Consider the following 19372-nt stretch of genomic DNA (forward strand, 5'->3'; position numbering starts at 1 on the left):
AATTTTTCCATTGGAAATTTTTTTTCAAAAAGGCCTCAGGAAAAAACACATTTTCCCTGATTTTTTTCCCCTAGACTTTCATATCTCTGTGTGTAGGAAAGAGGGGGAGAGTTAAAGATTTTTAAAAATTCCCACAGTCTCACTATTCAATACATATGAAAATGCTGTAGTGTGCCTCAACTCCTTTGACTCAAGGAAATTTCCACATGAACGTTTTGCTCCCCCGTGATTTCCTTTCAGCAGTACTGTTTTTGGAAGCATCCACATGACAGTCATCCACTACTCATCCTGCTTCTGTGTCCTCCACCCCTACCTCCACTTTGCTGCCCAGGTTTGGCAGCATCAGTTTGGAAAGATTGCAATCAAAGCACTTTTCAACGCTGTGTAGACTGAAAACGGGCATTTTTGCTGTTTCTATCTACTTTGGTGCCATTTTCCTTGCCTTTGCCCCATTTACCTTGCCTCTGCTGCCATTTCCACCTCCCACAACCAAGGGGAGTTTTAAAAAGTATCATGAATGTCTAGATCATTATAGCTTTATAATGCACTGCCACAACCTCCCAGTTCTCAGCTTTCATTTTTAAAAACTTTGGGTCAGAATCTGCCAACAGATGGGCTATTGTCCACGAGTCCAGGGGGAGTAGATGTTTAAGAAATGCAGGAATATCCACTGGGACTTAGGAGCTTCTCATCAGTGGCAGAATAATATAAGGTGGTCCAGTGTTTCTATTGCACAGGTCACACAGTCACATAAACAATCTGAATATGAACTTTTGGCAAAACGCCCCTTCAGCTCTGTGGTCGAGGAGGAGTTTAGTCTAGTAAAAAGCATGCCTGTGATTAATGACTGGAAGAGAACTCGCGTACCAAGGAAGAGTCATAGGAGGGATCCCCAGTGCAAAGGTAGACCATATGCTTCTCATACGGGCTAAAGTACTGGCCCGGTGTAGATTGAACATCCTCAGCCTAATCAGTTTCATTGCTTCACTGGAGTTTATATCCTTGAGCATTGGTGGTGAAAGACCAAGCAGTGTAAGTTTATTATCCATTTATCTTCCCCATATGCTTCTATGGCTGTCTTTCTTTAGCAAGTATAAGAGACCTCCCTGAGCATTAGGTACCAAATAGTAGGTCTTCATTCTCAATTTGAAAGTAGCAAGCTAAGTCCAGGCCTTCAAGGAGTACTGTGCAAATTTTGCTCTAAGCACAGGTCCAGCAGCAGAGTTAGGCACTCGTGCCATCCAACGTAAAAACCAATGGAGTATATAGTCTAAGGATTCAGTAACTTCCCTTATCCATATACCAGTCCCAAACAAAATCTGAGGGATTATTTTAGCATTGAAGGCTGTGATAGGCACTGACCACCTTTTGAGTAGCGGAACCTTAGAAGAGCTTCTGAATTGGTTTTAGCAATTTTTGTTGCTATATTAATATGAGGTTTCCAGGACAGATTATGGATAAATACCACTCCCAAGAACTTAAACTGAGTTACCTGCTCTATATGTCCTCTCTTAAAAGTTCATATCCTACAACTTGAAGAGGGTTTTTTTTAAAAAGACCATAATTTTTGATTTACTATCATTTATAAGTCCCTCTTGGAAACAATAGTCGGCAAATACATTTAGTATCTTGCGTAGACCCACTTCAGTCCTGGATAGCAAGCAACACTATCATCTGCGTAGAGAAGGACTGGAATTTCATATCCAGCTAACGTAGGTGCATGGAGTGCTGATTTTTGTATGCAAGGGATCATATTACTGATATATAAATTAAAAAGCAGAAGGGCTAAAAGGCAACCTTGCTTAACACCCTTAGAAAACGGACATTACCAGTAAGTTGCCCGTTGGGGCCACAGCAAATTTGTGCAGTAGAGTTCTCATACAGCTTAAAAATTAGCCAAAGGAACCTTTTATCTGATGTTGTTCTGGCCAATTTAGTCTAGAGGCGGGATCTAGGGACAGGGTCAAAAGCTGCCTTTAGGTCAGTAAAAGCTGCATATATGCGACCTCCTGAGAATGAGAAATACTTTTCCACTAGATGGTACAATATAAGACAGTGATCAAGAACTGAGGCACCTCTCCTAAATCCAGCTTGTTCCAGACATCATATACCTTCAGATCCTATCCAATTCAGCAGTTTAGAATGAAGGAAGGCTGCATATACCTTACCAACTGTTGAAAGGAGACTCATGGGCCGGAAATTTGCAGGGTCAGTTTTAAGACCTTTTTTTATAAATAGGGGCTACTGTTGCATGTTTCCAGAACAATACCTGAAATGTTGATCTGGGTAAAGACCGGCGCCAAAAAATCACTCCATCAAGGCAGATTAGTTTTCAAGAGATCCACTGGTATCAGGTCTGACCCTGGTACTTTGCCTGAGCGCATTTGTTTAATTAAAGAGCTTACTGTCTCTGGGAGTACAGGCGGCCAGAAATCTGGCTGTTGTGGGTTTTCCAGGCTGTATTGCTGTGGTCTTGGCATTGTAGTTCCTGACGTTTCGCCAGCAGCTGTGGCTGGCATCTTCAGAGGTGTAGCACCAAAAGACAGAGATCTCTCAGTGTCACAGTGTGGAAAAGATCTAGATCTACATCTAGACACAAATGACCTACATCTTTTCCACACTGTGACACTGAGAGATCTCTGTCTTTTGGTGCTACACCTCTGAAGATGCCAGCCACAGCTGCTGGCGAAACGTCAGGAACTACAATGCCAAGACCACGGCAATACAGCCCGGAAAACCCACAACAGCCATCGTTCTCCAGCCGTGAAAGCCTTCGACAATACGGCCAGAAATCTGTTTACAGGGGTGGGGTGGGGGTGTTCCACATGTTCCTCTCTGATCTCGGATTCAGTGCAAAAATAGTGACAAAATATCATTCCCATATCTGAGAGGCAATATATAATAGAATGCTAACTACTACAGAGAGGCCTCTATTGACTATAATCCAATAGGTCTGTGACTCGTTATTAATAGCTGAGATGAGAATCTCCCAATTTTTACAAAGCGCAAGCCATTTTTTGATCTTTATCAAAATTCTAAACTCCTTCTTCAAGGATTTAAACTCCAATAGATGATCATGTGAATTAATGTGTTTAAATAAGTGGAGTTTGGTTCTAATTCTTCTGATATATCCTCTACACTCTTCATCGAAGCAAGCATTTTTCCGTTTGTGCTTAGAGGGGAGTAAGGGCTTTGAATAAACTGGCTTGAAAAGATCCAAGATAGTAGATAATAATTCTATTATTCTTACAATATTCCTGTTTCAAAAACTCCACTAAGAAAGATTTGCATTCATTAGAACAAATGATATTCATTACTATAGAAGCTAATTCAGGCGAACATCTAATAGGTCGTAACATTTTCCCACTTTACAAAGAGTCAGCTGAGAATCCAGAAGATATTAAACAGCATGGTGAAGCTAGAACAGTAAGCTGCAGAGAAAGATGGTCGCCTCCCTGATAATCACCCACCTTAAACTCATAAATCTGAGGGAGTAAGCCTGGTGAGACCAGCAAAGACTCAATTACATTAATACCTCTATTTGTCACACACGTAAAGTCACCTATAGGATGCAAGGTTCTGTGTCCATTCAGAATCACCAAACCATGACTTACTACACAGTTAAATAATTGTTTACCAGCAAAATCAATCTTGGGATCTCTAGATGTTCTCTCACACAAATTTGAAAGCTCAGAAATTCCATTTCCCCCTGAGCTACTAGCACATCATCATTTTGACCAATATGGGCATTAAAATCACCTGCCAGTAGCAGAAAAGCTATAGGGTACTGCTCCGTGATTGTATCCAGAAATACTCCCAGATTCCCCCAAAGAGATATAACTTCACATTGTAATGGTAAAGGAGGAAAATAAATCGTAACAATTATTAAAGAGAACACTGGGAGTTGCAGCATCAGTGCTAATACAAACTGCGAAGAAACAACTAGAGATATACTAGAACAGTTTAGTGATGGAGAAACAGCCAAACCTTAGACGCCCCTTCCTACAGCTGCATTGAACATTCACAGCATATACAATACAGCCAGGCAGATCAGTATCTTCCCTGGCCCGAGTTTCTTGCACCAGAATAATACGGAAATCTAATAAATAAGATTTAGTTCCAGGGTCCCATATCTGTATTGCCAGAGTTCAAAGAAGCCTTTGTTTCTGTCAGTAAAAGACAGTGGTAGGCAGGGCCCATTTCGCCGCACTGGGGTGAGGCTCCATAGCATCTACCAGGTAACTTACAACCACTAGACTTGCAAGACTCACCCAGGCCTGATTGCTTGCTAAGTGCTCAACAGCAGCCACTCCACAGACATCAGTGTTGTGTAGTGGTTAGAGTTTCAGACTATGATTTGGGAGACCCAAGTTCAAATCCCCACTCCCCACCAGTTACACATTCTTAGCCTAATTCACCTCATAGAGTTGTCTAGAGAATAAAATGGAACTGCTTTGGATCCCCCATTGCAGAGAAAAACAGAGTATAAATGAAATAATAAATATAGCTGAAGATGGAAGGCAGATAAAATGTTGGTAGATAGGTGGGAAGGAGAGAAGAAATCAAGAATATGAAATATAGGGGCCTTCAGGGAAGCGAAAGAAGAAATAGTGGGGAAGAAATTAGATGCTCCAGAAAGTCCTCCTCCTCCCCACCTGGTAACATTATAATGCTATAATATATACATTGCCATTTCCCCCCCAAAACCCCTCTGGTGCATAGGGGGCAATAATGGCCATGAAGGGCTGCAACAATGAAAGAAAACTGCTGCATGGACAGTGTTGCCACAGAGAATGCCTCTGTATTTACAGCAGCAACAAGAACTACAAAAAAGAATTGTTTCTGTGTGGAAACAGCCTAAGTTATAAACAAAACATTACTGTAAATCAGCAAAATAAAAACAGCACAGCCAGATCTGCCAAAATAGTTTACCACCACAAAATGTCATTTGAAATAAAACAATTTTACATGCCTTCCTGAATGCAGAAAGTGTAGGTGACTTCTGTTCCCATTGGTAAGCTATTCCAAAGGATCAGTTCAACTCCTCGATTGTTTCCGGATGGACAGTCCCAAGAAAGGGTGCCACAAGAAGGCTTACTTAAAGAATACACCATGAGAACACTAGGAGGTGTGGAATACAGGGGGATGCTATATATCAGGCAGTGCGTTTCTTAGCACCTCCACATAAACGGACATCACTGGTCTAGTTAAAAAAGTAGAATAAAATAGAATAAAATTTAAATATAGAAAAGTAATTCTTCACCCTTTTCACCTCTTCGTTTTTTTTCTGAACCCATTCCTTGTGTTTCACTTCAGCAATTATTTTTTTCCTTTCACGTTCTTGTTTTTCCTTTCTTTTCTCCATTTGCATATTTAGTTCCTAATTAAAGGGGAAAAAAACACTAATTGGTTCCAGAACACTTTGCTGAGTCAAAAGCTTAGATAACAGTTGATCAAGACTTCCTGGTAACCATGAACCCTAGTAACTTCCAGGCATTTCTCTATTGCTTTGTAAACGAATGTTTACCCACCCACCCCAAAAGGCATCAACATTAGACTAAGAGATTGTTTAGAAGAAAGGTAAGAGGTAACCAACAGAAAGGGAGTCAATTTGTGAGTTGGAATTCTGATCCCATGATTTATGTCTGGTATAAAGCAAAGAAACATTCATTTCTGAACATCTGTAGCCTATCTACCACCTAAAGAGTATGAGGCACATTCCTAAACATAGGGGCACCAGACCTTACACATTTTATTTTCCATTTTGGTCCTTTGTGTGTTGAATGTTACTCCAAGCAATCCCATGAATAGTTATTTGCACAGCACAGAATATACATGTGACTGATAGAGAAGGGCTTTCAGCATGCCCTCTTCAGCCATAGTAGTTACACATGTAGTCCAAAGCTTCCTTGCTGCTATTGTTCACAAGAGTCATGCCAAATATTAAGGAGCCAATAAATTGTAGCTGGACTTAGAATCCAACTGTATTTTCTACTAGCCACATGTAGTCAAATCTCAACACAAGATTAGCTGTTATATTTTTATTATTTTTTAAAGTTTTTGATTTTATTTATACACAATTGGACATTTGATAATTAACATTTCCTTGAATTGCTGTGGGAAAGGTGGTTTATAGAAATGTGTGCTTGGATATATCTGGTTCAAATATGAACCTGAAAAATCAGTATTTTGGGGTATATTTGGGTATCCAGAGTGGTATTCAGGATTCTCGGGAATACCAGCATCTGGGTCCTGTATATTTCCAGAAATATCCAAGAATAACCAAAGCTAACATTTTAAAGATCCCAGGCCTTCCCCCCTCCCCCCTTCAACAGATTTTCTGGCAACAAGATGGTAGCTCCCAGCTACCACAAGTGTCACTTGCTGCAACCCAGATGCAAGGCCTGGCAGAGCTGCAGGTCTGGCTGGTTCCTTCTTCTTCCCTCCCCAATTTGTGGGGGCAGGGCCCTTTCCCCTCCCAGCCTACACCCCTGCAAGTAGAACAGCTGGCAGCACCTTGTTCAGGAGATTGTAGAACTGAACCCGTTGGTTCAATTTCCTTGAAACTTGGAAAATCTTTAGTGCTAAGTCCCCAGCAATTTTGGTTTCATTTGGATGAAAAACAGGCACTCCAGCTCCACCATCATCCCATGAGAATAATGGAATCTGAATAATTCTGGAATCCCAGAAAACTCCAAGTCCAAACACCACTGAATACCAATATTTGTGCTCTTCCTGAAATCTGAAAAAACCATTGTTTCCAGGTTCACATCCCTAGTGGTTTATACATTTTGAATAAATAAAATAGACATGACTGGCAATGTCAAATCATCCCCTCTCCCTGTTCCCACTGAGTCCCTTTGGCCTACTCACAGGTAAATGGCATCCCCACACCCTTCAGAGCAAACATCATTGTTAGATTCCCCCTCTCCTCTGAAAACAAACTCTAGCAGGTAACTGTTTTAAACTCTTGCAGCAAAAACAAGAATCTTAAGTTACAACAAATTTCAGTATTTGACTCAAACAACATACCAGTTTCTGCTATTTCAATGTTTACTACAACACAAAACACAGTACAAAGCTGATTTTCACAAAAATCTCAGAGTTATCTTGGATCATGCAATGGCAGTCTGTTCCTTTATCTTTGACTTTATTGCTGAAATTTGAGCTGTATGTTAAAAGCTTCTTACAGATGTTCATCTTTTAAACAAAAGAAATAGTTCAATCTCAGGATGCCTCTGGAACGCAGTTTGGTCATAGTTGTATGGATGACTTTCAGCAGAAGCCTGATGTGGACAAGCTGCTCAGAAATGTGCAGACCACTACATCTAGACCTGACCCTTGCCCTTTGTAGCTGTTGGTATCAAGCCGGCCTGGATCCTCCCTGACCAAAATAACTACTGCCCAGTGGCCAACATTTCATTTTTGGGGCAAGGTGCTTAAGTAGCTGGTGACTATGGAGGTACAAGGGGTATAAGAGGGCCAATAACAATTATTGGGAGTAGATCAAACAGAAAAAAGTCTTCACCGGTTGGCAGAAGATAATAATAAAGGGAGACAGATGACTCTCTCGGGGGGGGGGGGCGGGGTGTTCAACATTTTGGTGCCATGACCAAGGTCCTTTCCCAGGTTGTCATCTCTCTAGCCTCAGATGGCCGGGACCTCTGAAGCAGGGCCTCCAAAGATGATCAGAGTGGATAGGTTCAAATGGGAGAAGGTATGCTGCCCCCATGTTGTATGATGCTTTAAATGTCTATACCAGCACCTTGAACTGAGGCCAGAAGCAAATCAGGAACCAGTGTAGATAGAATTAGTCTGGAGTGATATGGTCCCTACAACCTGCTCCAGTCAACAATCCAGGCACAGCATTGTGTATTAACTGTACCATCTGGACAGTCTCCAAGGGCTGTCCCAGGCAGATCACATTGTAGAAGTCTACAGATGTTACCAGGTCTTGCAGCAAAGTGGCAAGATCTTTCCTGCCCGAGAAGAGATGAAGTTGATGAAAGGTGCTCTGGCCACCACTACCTGTTTATTCAACAGGATACCAGCAGCACCCCCAAACTATATACCTGATCCGTTAGGGAGAGTGCAATCCCATCCAAAACAGGAGATATCTAATTTCCAATGTCAAACCTTCCCCGCACCAGTATCATCTTCATTTTGTCACGATCAAGGTTCAGTTTGTGAGCCCACATACATTCTAAAACTGCTTCCAGGCACCTGTTTATTATTTTCACAGTCTCCCTGGGATCTGCTGGAAGAGCAAGATAGAGCTGAGTGTCATCTGTACATTGGTGGCAACTCAGCCCAAATCACTGGATGACCTCTCCCAGTAGCTTTGTACAGATAGCTTATCTTGGAGTTAGGACTGAGCAGAGCAGTGCCTCCCAATCTCCAAACATAGTCCAGAAAGATACCATGATTGATGGTTTCAAAAGCTGCTAAAAGGTCCAGAATTAACAGGGTTACACTTACTCTGTCAATTTTCCAGCACAGGTCATTCACCAGGGTGACCAAAGCTATTTAAGTCCCATAACCAGGCCTAAAGACTGGCATTGATCTCAACAATATGCTTCATTCAGGGCATCTCTGAAGTTGCCTAATCTCCACTGTTCAATCACCTTGCGCAAGAATGCTGTATTTCAGCAATCTTCCAGGATACAGAGTAAGGGTTTTTTAGAAGTGGATATACCACTGCCCTCTTCAAGGCAGGGGTGACCACCACCAATGAGGGAGACATTTACTGTCTCCAAGACCCGTCTGCCAGCCCTCAGAAGATTTAAGCAGTTAGGAGGGGCAAGTGTCATTAAAGCATGTGGTCTCAAACTTTCAAGAATCCTGTCCACATCCTCAGACTGGAAAAGCTGAAAGGCATGCCACGAACTGGAAAAACCAGCACTCTGTGGCCATCCAATCCTGTCACTGCTAATGTAGATTCCAGATCAAATAGATGCAAGAAATTTTATTCACAAAGTGCTTCATGAAATAATTACAGAAGGCAGCAGAGCAGTTCACCTCTTCCTGTAGGCCACAGCCCAATAGGCACCAACCACCTGGAAGAGTTCCACAGGTCTACATTGTACAGATGCAAGGCTGGTGGAGAAATATTCTTTCTTCACCATCACTGCCATGATGTAGGCTTTAAAATGAACTCTAGTCCATGCCTTGTTAGATTCATCGCAAGTTTTTCTCTATTGTCATTCTAGCTATCTCCCTTGTTTTTATATCGTCCACAGCCCCTCAGTAACCAAGAGGCTGCCTGGGCTCTTAGACTTGAGAGAGGGCACCTAAGAGCAACTGTTGTCATTTGCTAGCGTTATTTCCTCATTCCAGAGGTCAATGGGAGAGCTGGTTATTTCTAGAGACACGCCCACGGTTGTAATGGAGACTGAGAAATTCTAAGACACTTTTGACAAGGGAGTCTTGGACATCTCATCCAGAATTAAATCCCAGATGGCCAATGTTTTGCATGTAACTGACCTAGCATTTAAAAGCAAGATACTATAGCCCAACAGGATTTTGATACGGTCACCAGCATCAACCTGCTGGAAGAAGAAAGAGAAGGACAACAACCTGCAAGTTTGCTGCCCCTTCCCCTTCCCTGGCTTATTTTTCCTCCCTCCACCATATCTCTCCCTACCCTACAGGGACGTAACTGTATCCATAAACCAAATGCCATGCAATATACCCAGTTTTCTTATAGCTACCAATATATTACATTCCACCATATCTTGGCTTGTCTATGTGCAGCACATACCCCATCATGTGTGAACATTTAAATATAGGCATATGCAATCATTAATTAAATTATACAAATGTACCCAATCCTTTGAACTTGGATCGTTGCCAGAAAGTTGAATAAGCAAAATGCATATAGTACACTTCCAATTAAGAATAAATTTGATATATATAATTCATATTCAACAAAATGAATGAATCACTTTACTGCAGCTACATAAAAAGTTAAGTACATCTAAAATCACTAAAATGTAAAGAACAACACCATCTGTTTTTTAAACGTATTAAGGAAAACATGTATTTTGATGATCAATAGCCTGCTGTCAAATCTAAAGAAAATAATCTGAAGTATTCACCTCCAAAGCTTGTGCTTGCAAGCGAGCACGTAACTCTTTTTCTTTGGAAAGGAACCATTCTTCCCAAGGTGAAAGACTACCTGCCACAGCTGATTGATTTTGCGGAGTCTTTTTTCTAATGCGTTCAACACTATGGAATAGCAGATAAGTAATTAGACACACAGTTCAGAGATATCGTTTTCAAACAAAACTTAAGAGAAATTACATAGTAATCTGCCTTGAATCTCAATGAGAAATGCAGACTACAACTAACATAAATAAAAAACAGACTTGCAATATGTAATAGAAATGCATTTAAAGCCGATAAGAGAACAATATGTAAAAAATATGCAAATTGGCCCAGTATGCATAATTCAAACAGACCACAGAAAGTAGGTTTTCCTCGCACAATATTTTAACTTTTTGTACAGATTACATAATTTGCTGTGCATAAAATATTTTAGTTGTGTCTTCTTCTCCATAGACGATAAGTTTATTTTACTTTCTAATTTTGTTGCTCACCTGGGTTCTTCTCAACATGCTCTATATTTTAAGTGTAGAACCAGTGTATTCAGAACCAAATGCTATATTTGCACAGAATTCACTTGTATTCTTTTGTACCACAAATTTATATTTGCAAAATCCCTGACTCTGAAAACCATAAAGACCCTAGCTCAGCCCCCTAAACCTATCAATATAGTAGTACATTTTTTTTTTAAAAAAAAAGAAAGGAATCATCTCAATCAAACAAATCGTATGGCTTTCTAGGCAGCATGTTTCGACAATTAAAGTTTTGCCTCATTGATATTAAAAGGCACTTCTTGTTGGTGACCTGAAGTTTGAAATTTGCCAAGATGTTCTCCCCATTTTCTCTCACTGATTAGTCTTAAGCAATTATACCTGTTTAAGACCAATACAGTCAGCAGGCTTTGAACAGTGGAACTTTGTTTAGGATTGCACTTTTGTCTTCATCCTTCTGGAATGTAGTATGTTTTGCAAGCAGCTTTGCAGTAATTACTCAGGGGTCTTTTGCTCATCCCCATCCATTGTTTAGTTTGGATTTCTCCTTCCCCACCTACTGCTACAACATACTTCAATGTTCTCTTAATAGTACCTACACGTCTCTCTTACAAAAACAAAGTGCAAAGGCACAAGAGTAAAGTAACATGAAAAATAATAAACGTTGTATTGCCCTACTCTTATTGATGTTTATTATTAATTTTTGTATTACCCTACTCCTGTGCCTTTGCACTTTGTTTTTGTGTTTGGAGTGGGTACCTCTTTATTTTGGAGTACACGTCTCTCTTAGCATACTGAATCATGTAATGAATAATTGCAATTTCCCTCTTCCTATTCTGATCTAAAGCAGCAGGAAACTTATTAAACATATTTCAGTTTTGCTGGTAAACAGCAAATCCTGTATGGAGGGTGAAAGATAACATGTTTTGTACACTGGAAACAATTAGATGGGACCATCCTAGCTGCCTCATCCTAGCCAGAGAAAAAACAGAAAGTGTAATTTGACACTTGATCATCCAAGGGAAGTGGAAAAGCCAGTCTTTATCATCTTTTGGCTATCCTCTGAACTTGTTTCTAGCTTGTGAATATTCATTTAACAAATTTTGTTTAACATAAAGAAAATTTATTATTTCAGCAAAGTGAAGAAGGGACTATAGCTCTTCTAGTTCTGGAACATTAAGAGATTTTTTTGTGAACCTCTTGATTTTTTCCCCTTTATTTAGCACCTTGGATCAATGTTACAGTCTCCTTACCCAGCATTTCTCCCAAGTTTTACAAAAGCAATGTACTAGAACAATCTTGTGCATTCCAGCAAGGCTTTCCTTTCTATGCTATTATAGGTTTTGGATATAATTCTGTTGGGCCTGGGACAAGCACTGAGCTAAAAATAAATGCAATTTAAAAAAAAAACACACAAAGTATCTATTAGAGGCCCTAAATAACCGACTAAGGTCTTTAAAACTACCACTCACTAGACAAGAATGATAGTGCTGAGAAGACTCCTAAATTGGTAAGATATGCCTCTAGTTTTAGAATCTCTAAAGGAAAAATTCTCCAAAATGTTAAGAATTGTACAGATTTTGTTCTTAGTCTTCAGTCATTAATTTCAGTATTAAAATACTTCTGACTGAAGACACTGTGTGTTCTACTTAGAAGGTTTCTACAATTCAGAAATAGCCAGTGTTGTATAGTGGTTACAGTGGATGAACTAGGATCTGGAAGACCCAGGTGTGAATCTCACTCAGCCATGGGAGCTTGTTGTGTGATCAGAGGTCAGTCACCTACGCTCAGCTTAATCTACCTCACAGGGTTGTGGTGAGGATAAAATGGAAGACAAAATGTTCTACACCACTTCAGGTCCCCATTTGCAAGAAAAGAAGGGTATAAATGAAATAAACAAGCAGAAACACATATTAGGAAAAGAAAATGCCAAAAGAAGGAAATGAAACATCAGCATTTCCAATGAACAAAAGTAGAATAATGGCTACTGATAAGACTACTTGCTATCCAATTGGAGTTACTAAAATCAGTAAATATAAATATGCTCTGGAAATTCCATCACTGCAACTTTGCACATGCAGAGTAATTTCTTCCTAGAACAGACTGGAAAATCCACAGAACTTTGGCTAGCCAATTGTTTAGAATTTAGAAAGTATTTTCTTCAGTTCCATGTAGGTCCACTGTTCAAATGTGGTTAGTGCCTAAGAATCTGAAATATTTTCCCATCTTTTTCAGGAAGTTATTATTTAACTAAAGGGATTAAAATATAACTCAATAATATTAAGATAGTTTTTACTACATAGCCATGGTCCAGATCCTTGTATGCATGTAACCTTTCTCCTTCTTGACAGTAGATTCTAAAAGTTGCTAAACCACTTTCAAACTCCTCAGAGTTTAAGGGCCAAAGCACAATAACAAACAAGTTCCATGACTCTATTAACTTTTGTTTTAAATGAGAAACAGATGCAAGAATGTGGAGTTGAGGTTGCTAGAAGTGGGGTGACGTGTTTAACTCTTTTCCTTCTACCTATGCATGCATCCATAAATGATCCTTCTCAAAATATTAAAATGTGTCTGTTTTGCACAGAGAAACGTGCATACATTTATACACAAGGTGAAAAACAACTGGGGAAGGGAGATTTTTGAGTGGGGAAAATGGCCAGAATGATTAAACAGCTCCTGACCCCACTCTATCCTGCTGAGACACAGTCTACTTTTGGTTTTAAAAAATCATGTTGGAAAAAGATTGTTTACAATTTCACTCCAAGTAGTAATTTTCCTATTTGTTACTTTGACTCAACTGGCTCTGCTAGGAGACAGTGTCAGAGAATTTGCAATCAAGATGATGTACAATTAAGGGCAGAATTTTTAAAATCATGTGCAGTGTGGTATGTTAAACACAATTCTGAAATTCACATATATAAGTATAAAATAAATGGCTTCACATAGAAAACTATGAGCACATAGCACTCAAAACTGCCCAAGTATAACATAATTGAGGGCTTTGTGACATAGCAAGATAGGCTGTGGTTTCATCATGTTGTGTTGCCATGCCTAGTATTAGTTCAACATCAAACAGTAACTGAAAATCACAATTTCTAAGTTTAAGGGGGAAAGTGTTAGCTTGTTTATTAATTAAATTACCACCCCTGCACAGTAACTGATATTGCAAAAGTACCTGAATAATGTGCTCAACACCAAATCTTGTAAGTTTACAAATAACTAACATTCTTGAAGCTATAAATTAACATTCTCAAATGGAACAGTCACTGGTGATCAGTTTAAAATATCAGCAGAATGACAGCCAACAAGTAAAGAATCTACCTTTACAAATTCTGTCAATAAAGCTTACTTCTGAGTAAATATCCTGATGTCATAAATAATATGTGTAGAGTTAGGATACAATTCTCAAATATCTTTCCAATTATAATAAAAGGGTTCTAGTTAAACTTAAAACACTTCAAAATGTTGTTTAGTTACTGACACTTTCTACATGTACATTTGATGGCAAATGGCACTCACTAAGTATTACTGCTTAAAGGCTATGTTGATTATGTGCTAAGCACACTGATTTTGTAGCCCAGGATCTAATATCTTATTTTATATTTATAACCCCACATTTCTCACCAATGGAGACTCAAAGCAGCTTACAACATCATTGTAAAGCAATATGGACTAAGACAGAGTGATGGGACCGAAGTCAATTAGCAACCTTCTCCCACATCCCAGTCTAACACTAGGCACTACACCATGCTGGCACAGTTCTAACCATTTTGCCAGTAATCCATGCGATTTAACAAATGTTGTTACTTACATAACTGATAGCTAAAAGAATAACATTACCCCATTACGTCCCCTGAAGGGTGTTGCGCTCTGCAGACAAGCAACTCCTGGTGGTCCCTGGCCCAAAGGACATCCATCTGGCCTCAACCAGGGCGAGGGCTTTTTCTGCCCTGGCCCCGGCCTGGTGGAACGCTCTCCCGCTGGAGATCCGGGCCCTGCGGAACCTGTTACAGTTTCACAGGGCCTGTAAAACGGAGATGTTCCACCAGGCCTTTGGCTGAGTGCCAGCGGGTGTCCTCCTTCTTCCATCTAAGACCACCACTTCTTCTGGGGCTGCCCTTGGCCATCTGCTATGCCTGTATACAGACTCCCAATATTTGTCTAAATAGCCTGCTCCTGGACTATTTTAATGATTTTTTAAAAAATTATTGTTGATTTTATGTTTTTGTGATTTTAATGTATTTTTTAATGTTGTTAGCTGCCCTGAGACCATTTGTGGGGAGGGCGGGGTATAAATCGAATAAAATAAATAAATAAGACATATAGAGAGAGCCACACAGTAGGCATCAGGATCAAAGCAGATTTTCGCATTACATTTTATATGTAGATACAAATAGGGGACCCATGAGTCATGACAAGGACTCTCCTTGCTGATTCTCTTCTTCATGCTATCCTCACATTTCTTCCCCCTCAAAGACATCACACCTATTTCTTTCCTTCTCACCTAACCTTTCCCAATTCCCCACTCTTTCCCTGCTGTCCTTCCTTCCCTTCACCTTGCAGCCCATGTGACTTTCCCCGTTCTCTTTTCCCACCTCCCACTGATCTTCTATCCTGCCTACTCACTCCCCACCCCGCCCCCTTCGTTTTTAATTTCAAAATGAAACTGGGGTAACAATTTTGGATTACCCAGGCAACTAGTCTACACCCAAATGCCTGCAGTTGCCTAGGCAATCAAAAATGGTCATCAAGGTTTTATGAGATAATCTCAGCACTTTATTTTATCCTCTCATTGTTTTTCTTAAGATTTCTCTTTTACAAATTTGTCCCAGGCTTTCTCGATCTTCACTATTTGTACATGACCTCATTTTCCAGAAAATTTTTATCTACTGAATTCAAGTGTAGAATTAGATGCATTAGATTGTTGACGTGTGAACTGCATGATAGCAGAGCTCAGTAATGAAAGGAAATCAGTAATTTTTCAGTTACCATGCTTGAGCAAACTCTACACTTTATAAGAACATGTAGTTTACTCCTGTCTAAGACAGGACATGCTCTCTTAGCATGGATCCCAACTCAAGCTGTATCGTATGAATTGCTCTCCATCTAGGAATTCAGAGAGGTCCCTTGATTTCAGTTGCTCCCCAACACACCTCCACAGCTAGCCAAGGGTAGCCTAAAAGGTGAAAGGAAGAACTGCGATTGAGGGGGCGGAGACGCCACATTACCTATGGTGTTTACTCCTTTGAGAGATGCTCATTCCCCTGCTAGCTGATGTTGCATCTTCCTCTTGCTCCTTGCGGTGGAATCTTGGGAAACTTTGATGGAAACTCGGGGAGAGCAGGGAGAAAGTGGAAGACTTCCCGGCCCCCTCATCTTCGGAGCTAGCAGGGGAGGATGGAATGGAACAAGCTGCTCCCCGCCTGCTCTTCGGGGGCACGGAAATGGGCATGGTGGCGACAAGGATCTGCGAAGAGTAACCAGAATGAACCGCTTCTCAAGACCCCCTCCCCACGCCTCGCTTTTCAAAGGGCGTCCTGCTGCCTTCGGACCTCCCCCGCCCTTCCAAGCAACAGGATTCTTTCCCTCAAGCGGCTGCCCTCCCCCGTAACGGCTCAAAGGAGGGGGAGCAACCGTTCTCTCTACCTGTGGCCGCCGCTTTAAAAACCGCAGCGCCTGCTCCGTTCCCAGCAGTCCCCGCGGCCCGGACGGATCCACCAATCACCAAGTGCAATAGGTGCCATGGCAACGAGGACGCCTCCGGCCTGGTCACCGAGGCTTGCCTTTGGCGCCTACTGCCTCACCCTGCAGTACGTGAGAGGAAGCCTTCCTCTTCTCCCTTTTGTGTTTTCCAGACCTCCCAGCCTTTTTGGTTTTCCGTTCTCGCTTCTTCCCCTCTGCCCGTATTTTCCTCCCCCCGCCCCCCAATCCCATCATCACGGATCAAATAACCTCACAATGAGGCCGACGCCACCGTCGTTACAGGCATTTTTTTTAAATTCCCCCAGAAAGGCTAGCAAGAAGTCACTTAGAGACAACTGAACTCATAAAGAAACAGTTCTTGCCAGGCCGGTAAGTGCTCTAGACCATATGCAGTGTCACTTTCACCACTCCACACACACACACAAAACGGTGGGGGGGGGGAGCTGAGCCACCCCCACCCCCACTACAGCAATGCTTCTAACAATCCATAGCGCACAGCGCTACTTGATGACATTGCAACTGGAAACCGAATGTCTGGAACAGATCATGGGGTAGGGAATGTGAAGGGACATTTTTTTTATTGGTTTAATAATGCAATTAAGTGCCAATGTCTGACTTGAATATGTATAGTGAAAAACGCCGCTAGGGCAAGAGGGAGAAAATAACCCTGTTTGGGGCGTGGGCTGATTGGTGGTGAGCACAGCTTTATAAGGTTCTTTTTCCACTTGTTGGTAGGTAAGTTGAAACTTGCAGCATAACAGTGAACCGTAGCCTAGCTGGAAAGTCAGTGACCCTAACACTACCTTCTAAGATGCATTACCACTGCACCTTTTGGGTTACTGCCAGGGTCTAGAACCGCCATTGTTTTTTTAAAGGAATATATGAAGTTCATGACTTTGGAAACGGTTTTAAACTTGGTCATAAATAAAAATGTGTTTTCATTACTTCAATATCACCTCTCAGCTACTACATGTACACTGTACATACAAAAATGGCTTGAGTCACAATTCCCTGCTGTAGGAATTATCTACTCAGTGCTGAGCCAATCCAACTTGAACAACAGAATTTTTATTTTATTTAGGTCATCAATGGTCCGCCTTTATCACTGAGACTCAAGGCGGATTACACTGTGTGAGAATAGCAGTCAGCATCAAGGACAATTTCATAAACAATGCTGTAGGGTAAATAAACATACGTTTACAAAGACATAGCATTAGTAAGAATCCAATAGTCGAAGAAATGCTGAAACAACATAAGCAATTCGAGGGCTGACATAGAAGCACATATTTAAAGCAACAGATAGTACATACGGCAAATTAGTGGTGAAGTCTATGGTCCCTAACCCATTAGCAGAGCATCTGAACCTTCCCCCCACCCCACCCCCCGCCATGCACACACAATGCAAAAACCTTTCTGAATAATTCGGTTTTGCATTGTTTATGGAAATCTAAGAGAGTGGGGGCTCTGCTGAGCTCAGGCAGGCTGTTCCCCAGGGGAGGGGCCACCACAGAGAAAGCCCATGTATATGCTGCTGTTGATTTTGCCAATATGCAGGGTGTCACCTGCAGGAGACCGTTCAGATGAGCAAAGTTGCTGTGGAGAAACAGGGAGGCAGTCCCGTAGGTATGTCCGACCAAGGCCATGAAGAGCTTTGTGTGTGATAACCAGTACCTTGAATTGAGCATAGTAACTGATAGGTAATCAATGGAGTAGCTGTACCATGGGGATGATGTACATGCTTCTACTTGCTCCTGGTAACAGATGCGCCACTGCATTTTGCACCAACTGGAATCTTCTACATAACTTAGATGTGGAATGATGCATGGAGAGACTTCTTGTACACCCAGCATACTGTTTGAATTGATCCTTAGCTTACAAAGAACCCCACAGAAGTGGAAAATTAAGCACTATGCAGGGGGGGGGAGTGTTAATACTATTTCAGGGTTTCCCCTGTCCAAAGTTGAAAGAAAAAAATAGCCTGAGCTATTTTGTTCCATACTTCATGTAAGATCTTCTACAGCCATTTCCTTAAGCTGTAAGAAAAGGGTTCAGTTTGCCTAGGCATGCTCAACATGCATTCTTAAGGACATCTAGATCAACTCTAGACAGAAAGTTTCTAGGTGATTACAGCAGTACATGGTAGGGTTGCCAGCCTCCAGGTAGTGGCTGGAGATCTCCCGGAATTACAACTGGTCTCCAGGCCACAGAGATCAGTTCACCTGGAGAAAATTGCTACTTTGGGGGGTAGACGCTATGGAATTATACCATACCAAGGTCTTTTCCCTCCCCAAACCCCACTTTCTCCAGGTTTCTCCAGGTTTCAACCCCCAGATCTCCAGGAATTTCCCAACTTGGAGCTGGCAACCCTAGTACATGGAGGGAAGGATGCAATGGAACTTGTACTTCTGCTCTTGCCCTCGTTCTGTCATAACACTTACGTAATCAGCAATCATTTCAACCTTAAAATCTGTTCAGAAACTAGGATAAAAGTTACAGAAGACTGTAATTAGCTGACCTTAGCTTTACCCTATTGCTCTGCATGTTCCATTTTCTTATTACATGTAGCTCAACTGATTAAAACAGATGTTTTGACTGGATTATGACATTATACACCATCGTATAATGGGAATCCTGAGAGATCTGCATCTTTACTGAATAGAACTTGTAATTCATTACCACACCAAGTACATGCCATGCTTGAGAGAAATATCTTAGCAGACAGTGGAGAGAAAAGACTATTATTAAGGATTTTATTAACAACATAGCTAGCAATCATTTATGCAAGAATGTGACTATGACTCATCAAACAAGTATCTCCATTTCATCAACCAGGCATCTGTTTTCCTCAACCCCAAATGTCACAAATAATTCCCAAGTGATCATTTTAATGGCAATGTGCAGATGTTATTTTATTCTTTTGAGACTATAATACAGTTGTGGAGTTTTGAGGTATGTTGACACAAGAGTCACTGCAGGAGAAGGAAAGATAATGAGCTCCAGCCAGAGAAGAGAGAATAACCTCTTTTTGTTGTTGTTTGGGTTCTATGGGGCTAATTTAGGAACTGAACTTG

At 41.0% G+C, this 19372-nt stretch overlaps 1 protein-coding gene across 4 annotated transcripts in view; it reads right to left on the reverse strand.

Annotated features, from left to right (window-relative positions):
- Window positions 1–16087, reverse strand: part of CCDC34 (coiled-coil domain containing 34) — a 42142-nt gene extending 26055 nt beyond the window's left edge. For 3 of the 4 annotated variants that reach the window (XM_054973004.1, XM_054973005.1, XM_054973002.1), the window contains exons 1-3: window positions 15827–16087; window positions 10098–10227; window positions 5264–5380 (exon numbers count right to left, since the gene is read on the reverse strand). In XM_054973004.1, coding sequence (XP_054828979.1) covers window positions 5264–5380; window positions 10098–10227; window positions 15827–16050 — 471 coding nt within the window. In that variant the 5' untranslated portion in view covers window positions 16051–16087. The remainder of the gene's footprint in view (window positions 1–5263; window positions 5381–10097; window positions 10228–15826) is intronic. The other variant, XM_054973003.1, reaches the window with a different exon arrangement.
- Between the last annotated feature and the right edge of the window lie 3285 nt (window positions 16088–19372).

The sequence above is a fragment of the Eublepharis macularius genome, chromosome 2 (genome assembly GCF_028583425.1).
Source record: "Eublepharis macularius isolate TG4126 chromosome 2, MPM_Emac_v1.0, whole genome shotgun sequence".
NCBI lineage: Eukaryota > Metazoa > Chordata > Lepidosauria > Squamata > Eublepharidae > Eublepharis > Eublepharis macularius.